The sequence below is a fragment of the Condylura cristata genome, unplaced genomic scaffold (genome assembly GCF_000260355.1).
Source record: "Condylura cristata isolate star-nosed mole 26May11 unplaced genomic scaffold, ConCri1.0 scaffold00018, whole genome shotgun sequence".
Lineage (NCBI taxonomy): Eukaryota > Metazoa > Chordata > Mammalia > Eulipotyphla > Talpidae > Condylura > Condylura cristata.
The window spans coordinates 32,255,829-32,263,816 of record NW_004567119.1 but is presented as its reverse complement, the minus strand read 5'-3'; the positions used below and the strand labels follow the sequence as shown (position 1 = coordinate 32,263,816).

The 7,988-nt window shown below is 40.9% G+C and overlaps 1 protein-coding gene across 3 annotated transcripts in view; it reads left to right on the top strand.

The window, feature by feature from the left end:
* GLRX2 (glutaredoxin 2) overlaps positions 1-6,397 on the top strand; it is a 7,146-nt gene extending 749 nt beyond the window's left edge. The window contains exons 1-4 of one of the 3 annotated variants that reach the window (XM_012726799.1): positions 295-304; positions 3,058-3,121; positions 5,183-5,359; positions 6,109-6,397. In XM_012726799.1, coding sequence (XP_012582253.1) covers positions 3,059-3,121; positions 5,183-5,359; positions 6,109-6,243 — 375 coding nt within the window. In that variant the 5' untranslated portion in view covers positions 295-304; position 3,058 and the 3' untranslated portion in view covers positions 6,244-6,397. Of the gene's footprint in view, positions 1-294; positions 305-812; positions 829-3,057; positions 3,122-5,182; positions 5,360-6,108 lie in introns of those variants that run through there. The other 2 variants (XM_012726798.1, XM_004685466.2) reach the window with 2 other exon arrangements.
* Positions 6,398-7,988: the final 1,591 nt, after the last annotated feature.

Genomic DNA, 7,988 nt, shown 5'->3' with positions numbered 1-7,988 from the left:
GCCGGGTACGAGGCGCGGCAGGCTGGACTGGCCATCGGCGCGCGGAGGCCTCGGGGGGGTCGCGTCGGGCGCTGGGCGGGACGTCCACTTCACCCTGCAGGCTGGGGCGACCCGGCGGGGACCGCAAGAAGGCCGGGAGGGGTCGAAGGTGCCCTAAGCTGCAATACCCATTAGGGGTCCTGGGACGCTCTGGCAGAACGATTTTGAGTCTGTTGGCTGGGAGCGACCCCTGCAACCTTGAAGTTTGCCGGACAAAACACAGTAAAATGTTCGGGTTCAGATAAACAACGAATCTCTCCGTCGTGTAAGTCTATCCCCGACTTCGCGTCCCCAGCAAATGTCGGGGATAGATCTAGACTACGCAGTAATTTGCTGTTTATCGGAAAGTTATCGATATGATCAAGTGGAGCGCGCCGCATTTGTATTTGCTAAACCTGACAACCCTCCCGCGGGCAGTAAAGGTGAGGCTGCCCACTAGGAGGGCACGTTTATGAGGGCAGGGACCGCGGCTTAGTCTCATTGGCTAGGTCGAGGTCATTGTTTCCCTTGCGCATCAGCTTTAATACCCCGCGCCCCCAGACCTGTGGAGTGGAGACCGATGTCCAGGCCAATGCCCTGCCCGGTTATCCGCCCTGTCACCTGCTACCTCTGTGCCCTCCCTCGTGCAGCCATCCCTTCCTCTGGGAGCCTCTTCCTATGCACTTGATAGAGTCACCCCTATCAGTTTTGCTGGACTCTCGAACTGTTGATGAGCCCGTCATGGGTGCTAGTCTACTGTGGAGTAACATCTGACTGAGTGGTCTTAGAGCCACAGTAGTGTTTCTGCAGGTATGTGCATCCTCGGGTATCTAGTACTTCGCTTGCCTAGCACATAGTAGGGGCTCCATAAATGCAAATAAGCATGGTTTGTGGTGATGATTCTATCCTGGACTTGAGATTTTTTTTTAAAGATTTATTTATTTATGCATACAGGAACTGGGGTGTAGACCGGCAGTATGGGGGTGTATGTGAGAGGATTCACCAGAGACAGAGTGGGACGCAGAACAGATAGATTGACTGAAATACACTGCTGAGGGCAGCAGGGGGCCAGACAGGAGAGGTCTGCTGTGCCCTTTGGGTCATCTCCTTGGCTGGGGATTGAATTTAGGACTTAGTAGCTGGTGATAGCTTCATAGTGCTGACACTTAACTCCTTGTGCCTCCAGGGAGGCTCCTGGCTGTGGACTTTCTAACTTGCTACTCCTAACCCTTTCCTGACACAGGCACTCGGACCTTTTTTGCCAGGAAGGTTTTCTTATCTATTGGGAAGCGTGGGATAATAGATTATACACAGGGGCCTCCCTGGTGGTGCAAGGAGTTAAAGTGCAGCACTATGAAGCTATGTGCAGCTACTGCAGCATGTGTTCCATCCCCAGCCAGGGAGGTGACCCACATGGCACAGCAGACCTCTTCTGTTTTGCCTGCTGCTCCCCTCAGCAGTGCATTTCAGCAGATCCACCTGTTGTTTTTCCCATTGTCTCTGTTGAATCCTCTCAACCCCTACCCCTGCACCTCTGGTCTGTACCCCAGTTCAATGGATTATAAACATTAGAAAGTTATATAATGTTCAGATAGAGGAGTCTCTCTTTAAATGCTTTGTGATCACTAAAGATGTTTGTTAGTTTCATTATTCTCAGTATGTAGACACTCTGAGACAGAAGCTTCTCACCCAAGAATAACATGTAAGGGACCATTTAATGTGGATTCTTCAAACAGTGCAACAATTTTCTGCTGTACACTAAAGCAAAAAATACTTTTATTGATAACTTAGGAAAAAAAAGAAACTAGACATAACATAAAAAGCAGCTTGCTTTTCTTTTTTTTTTTAAAAAAAGATTTATTTATTTATTCTTACAGAACTGGGGTACAGGTCAGAGATGCGGAGGGTGAGAGGATTCACCAGAGGCAGAGTGGGGAGCAGAACAGGCAGATCGACGAAGTACACTGCTGAGGGGAGCAGCGGGCGGGTCAGGAGAGGTCTGCCGCGCCATGTGGATCACCTCCGGGGCAGGCAGGAATGGAACACATGCGGAAGTGGTTTAAGCTTCTTTGTGCTGTGCTTTAACCTGCTGCGCCACCAGGGAGGGCCCAGCAGCTTGCTTTTTATTCACAGTGAATGAATGAAGTGTTGATTTGAAGGGAGACTTTCCTATCAGAACTTGAGTTTTGCAGCATAATTCTCTGAAATATTTGAAATTTCAATTCTTGATCTTACCTCTTACTTTTTAGATGTTCAAGTAATTCTCTCTTGAATCCTCTAATATCTCATTCTGCAAGGTCTATAACTTTGTTCAGCAGTTAGTTTGCTTCATGATATTGGTATTGTTCTAACAATCCAGTAGGACCTGACTGATGAAGAAAAGTGAAATGGATGAGGAAAGTTTGAGGAATGAGCAGGAAATTTGGTAATCTTAATCTGTTCAGTTTTTCACTGAATATTTTCCTGTTGTCAATGAATGCTTCCTTTTTATAGATTTTCAGCAACTACGTTTTGGATAATAAGTGCTGAGGTAATGCAGGTCCCAGTAATCAAGAAATAACAGTTGTTATTTGACATTTCAAACATTATCAAGCATTTACTATAGACAAAGCACTGTTCTGCTTTCTGTGTATCAATTCAAGCTTCACCAAATCTGTGATGCATGACTGTGATTCCACTTTACAGACTGGCAAACTTTGAGCAAGGGATCCTATGATTGAGATGTCTTAGTTTCCCTTAGACCTTTGAATATTTGTAGGTTCCCTGGTTCACAGAATTAATGGATGCCAACTTTTAAACACAGTAATTGTGGTTTGATCAGATAATTAATAAGGTCATTGGGAAGCTAGTTAGAGAAGCTTGTACTCTTTGATTTTAGTGAACATACTTTGTGAACTGATATTTGTGCAGATAATAATTAAAGCTTTCCTACTTAATTAGTTTGGATATACATTTGCTTATCTGGGTTTCTTCAAATGTATCTTATCTGATATACTTAATGTTTAAGAAACAGTACTTACTTATTAAAATTCTTTACAGGATGGGGAACAGAACATCTTCAACTTTGGAGATGTCAGCAACTGCTCCTGTGAACCAGATCCAGGTGAGTGACATGGGGAATACAGGAAAGAACTTTCTAGTAAAAGAATTGCGTCTTAACACATAAAGTATACTTATCCAAACTTGATATAGTTCAGCAAGTGAATTATTACATTAACATATATTTTTAAGTCTGCTGTCAAAATAACCCTTGTGACCATATAACAACCTCTCACCGATACTATAATCTCTGCTTTTTTTTCTTTTTGATTACAAAGCCCAATAAAGTCTGCTGCAGAACAGCTTTCTTGTTTTTCTTTTTCTGCTACTGACATCCTTATGCTTTTCTCTATTCCTCACCTTGAAACACTACTACCTACATAAAATCTGTCTTTATTTGAGTGAAAATGTAGTCCTTCATAGCTACAAGCTATAATAGCAATGCCAGAAGCATATTGCGAGAGAGTTGCTTCTCTTAGAATACAGAACCAACAAGGATGCACCTGAGAAGTGGTGGAAGGGGTGGGGGGTCAGGAAACTCTGAGTTCTCGCTTACTTTGCTAGTCCACAATGAGTGCTGTTCCCACTGTGCCTGTAACCTTCAAGCTCAGGTAGAGGAAAGAGCACTGGCTTTGGTGCTGGATCAGATCCCCATATAGTGAGCTTGTCAACCTCAGTAGTCTTATCTATAAAATGGAGATTCATGTCTGATATGACTGCCTCTCCTTCAGATTTCTTTTTATTTATTTATGCATACAAGACCTGGGGTACAGGCCAGAGGTGTGGAGGGTAAGAGGATTCACCATAGACAGAGTGGAGTATAGATCAGGCAGATGGATTGAAATACACTGCTGAGGGGAGCAGTGGGCAGTTCTGGAGAGGTCTGCCACACCATGTGGGATACCTCCCTGGCAGAGAGTCAAACTAGGGCTGCAGTGGCTACAGATAGCATCATAGTGCTATGCTTTAACCCCATTGTGCCATGAGGGAGGGCCCATCCTTCATATTTATTTATATACAAATATTATGGGCAAGTAGAAGAAAGGGAAGGATAGGCTGTGACGCAGTAATCTTCAAGCTGTGACACCCAAAGGGAGACAGAATTTTGGAATCACGTTGCCTGGGTTCTCGCTTTTTGACCTTCATCATGAGGTGCTACTTATGACTCACCTGAGAACCTCCTGGACAGATGCGCAGCTGCTGGACCTATCCACTCAACATTTCTTGAGGAACCTAAGCATTTATATGTTACAAAGAAAACACATTTTACAGTAATGCAAGCAAGCTCTCATGGACTTTGTGATAGAGACCTGTAGAATATTTTACATTAACATAATTGGAACCAATCTAGGAAGGTTTTGAAAAAGAGTTTCTGGCAGCTCTTTCAAACCCATGGAGTCAACATTTCTAGAAGTAGCTTTTCTAGAACCAATAGTATAAGCATACCTTAGCAAGGCTGCAATGACAGTTTTTTTTTTTTTTTTTTTATGATAAAGATGTATAGGAAGGAGTGAAAGATGAGGAATAAGCTGTTTATACCTGGGTCAGTAAAGACATGTTTTATAGAGAAATCATATATTGGTCCCCATCATTGAAAGTCACAGTTGGTAGTTTGAGCATTTTTTTTTTTTTTTTTTTACCAATTATTTGAGAAGGAATATTAAGAAGAGACAAAGTGTGTAGATTCTGGAACCAGAATTAGTTCAGATTCCAGCTCACCCAGCTATTAGCTGAGAACCTTAAATACATTATTTAGCTTCCTTTGTGCCTCACTTTCTTCATCTGTAAAGTGGAGATAATAATAGGACTTACCTCAGTATTGCAGTGAGGTTTTCATGAGGCAGTAAGGGTAAATAATTGAGAGATATGTCTGCTACAAAATGTTTGCTATATATGAACTAGTTATAATTGTTAATGGCACACAACGCCTTTTTAAGTTAGGTAGGTGCTTTTCCTAATGATATTTCTCTGAAGTGAATGTTCTCTTCAATTGATAGACGAGAACACTGGCTGATACTTATTTGAAGCCTAAAATTCATATCCTTTCCACTGTGATTTCTTTCCCCAGAATTTCTTTTACAAAGGTAATATCTAAAGTTAGAATTTTGTTTTTGTTTTACTTCAGGAAACCATTTCTAATAATTGTGTGGTGATTTTCTCAAAAACATCTTGTTCTTACTGTACAATGGCAAAAAAACTTTTCAATGACATGAATGTCAACTATAAAGTGGTGGAATTGGATATGCTTGAATATGGAAGCCAGTTTCAGGATGCTCTCTACAAAATGACTGGAGAAAGAACTGTGAGTATCTGGTGGTGATCTGGACCACCGAGAGCCTTGCTTTGTGAAAAAGAGATGGCTGATGGAGGAGCCAGATTCCTAGAGTAGGAAAGAGCTGAGCTAAATCATTTCCTTTTTCTTCATGTTTGTGTGATTATAAGAATGTATGTGTCAGTTGTTAAGGTCCTGCCTGGAGCCATTTTAGACCTGAAATTATCCAGCCTGGACAGTAGAGGTGAGAGCTCTTTCAGTTTCTGAACTAATAGGAATTTGCTCCTTAATGCTTAATGCTCCATGTTTTCTAGATTCTGAAATTTGTAGAAGTTTGCATCATATGCTTATCAGACAAATATGCAATGTTTACACTTTTCCTTCTTACTTACATGTGCATGGAGACATTTAGAGTGTATTTATCCCATTTAGTAAATAGATGTAAAAAAATGAACATTAATAATTAGAAACTTTTATTTCAACTTTTAAAAATCAGAATGATTAGGAGGAAGGGCTTGAGAGTAAGATTGTTCGGGACTGAAATGCCAGCTCTGTCCTTTTCTATCCCTGGTCTTGGGTAAGTTCCTATGCCTCATTTTCCTCCAAAATGTAGGGTTGTAAGTAGTAGTATTTACTGCAACAGATGGAAAACTAAAAGAGGTCATTTTCTGAGGCTCTGAGTATGGTATCTGATCCAAAAAAATACCCAAAGACCGTGTCTGTTATTCCTATGTAAAATGATCTTACACTTCTGACACCTACTCTTCTTTATCCAACAGGTGCCAAGAATATTTGTCAATGGAACTTTTATTGGAGGTGCAACTGACACGCACAGGCTTCACCAAGAAGGGAAATTGCTGCCCCTAGTTCATCAATGTTATTTAAAGAAAAGAAAGAGGAAAGAATTTGAGTGATGTAGGTGCTGCTAGCTTTGCAAAGGAAATGTCAGTATTCAAAATGATAATGCCTGATAATGACTTTTAAATTTGGGAGATGTTTTAAATAAGTAAATTATCTTCATGAAAAAAAATGTTATAGTAAGAACAATAAATTACTGTAGAACCCTCACTTTTTTTCGTGTCCATTCTTGAGAAAAAGGGGTGTAATTTTAGACTGAAGGAGTAGAGTTATATCAAAAGATAAGACAATGAGTTTTATTGAGAACTTACCTGTGAATTTAACAGCCGAGAACTAGAAGGTAAGCATTTGGGATTCTTTATTCCATATGGTATTCAGGAGTTTACTCCTTATTTTATAGCTTTCAGTGGTGAACACTAATGTAATTTTTCTTTAAAATCAAGTGTCTGAGATGTTTGTGAACTCAGGAGGGATAATCTTTTTCTTAAAAAAATTTCATAATCTTTAAAAAATTTTTAAAAATATATTCATTACATCATCCTTCATTTTTCTACAATGTATAATTTCCCCATGAAATCCTCACCACCAATTCACCCATGTACCGTCACCATAGTCTCTTGTGGTCTTCCCATTTCAGGAGGGATAATCTTATATTATTTTGGGTCAAGCCTTCACATTTTCTACCCCTCGAGTAAGAGAAGTATATTTGTAGAACAGACTATTTCAGAGAAACAAACTATCTCATTTAATGACTTAGTAATTCCAGTTAATAGAACTGTACTTATGAGCAGGAAGAGTTCAGCATTGTATAAGGATGGATGTTTGAATAGTGCAAAACTGTACTTGAGTTAATCGTGAGGTAGACAATTCTGCTTTCTAGAAATGTTGAAAGGCTATTGGAAATGTCCCATCAAGGATCCAATATTTGTATAAATTAGACTACATGCCCCTAAATGATTACTGACAGACATTTTTCAGTCCTGTGAGTGGGAATACTTTTCAAACTGATCTTATTTTTGATAGACTGAGTAAACAGAATTTATCCTATAAGGAAGCCATTTTTTTGTTTTAAAGACTTATTTATTTATGCATAGAAGAACTGGGGTGTGGGCCAGAGGTGCTGGGGGTGAGGGGATTCACCAGAGACAGGGGAACAGAACTGGCAGATGGACTGAAATACATTGCTGGGGGGAGCAGCGAGTGAGACAGGAGAGGTCTGCTGTGCCATTTGGGTTAGCTCCATGGCAGGGGATGGAACTTGTGCTGCAAGTGGCTGTGGATAGCTTCGTAATGCTGTGGTTACTTCACCCCTTGCACCACAGGGAGGCCAAAGGGAGTCTTTTGAACAATTAAAAATACTTGGATACCTAGCTAAGGGTTTGTGCCTAGTGCATTTAAAAGACCAAAATTATGGCACTGGCATTTTGAAAGAAAGGGTTTATTTGCAAATTGACTGGCAAGAAGATAGGAATTAAAACTCAAATCTGTCTTCCCACCCAGCAAAGGGAAGGTGCTTATATTGATTTTGGGGGAGTGGCTTTAAGAACAGAGGAGTTACAGTTGGGTAAGGGTGTGCTAAGGGCAGAGGAATGTAGACAGAGCTCAAGTCCACTGGGTAATAAGCAGCCTTTACGGGGAAAGGTCCCTTTGAAATGACAAGTCATCCAGGTGGGCAACTTCTAATTCTGAATGCAGTCCAGGTTGTCTTTTGGTTTTTTGGTACATGTGGGATGTTAGTTTGAGGTCAATCACCTCATATGCAGTCTGTGTAGCATGCCCTGTGCTTCTCTGAAAACTGAAA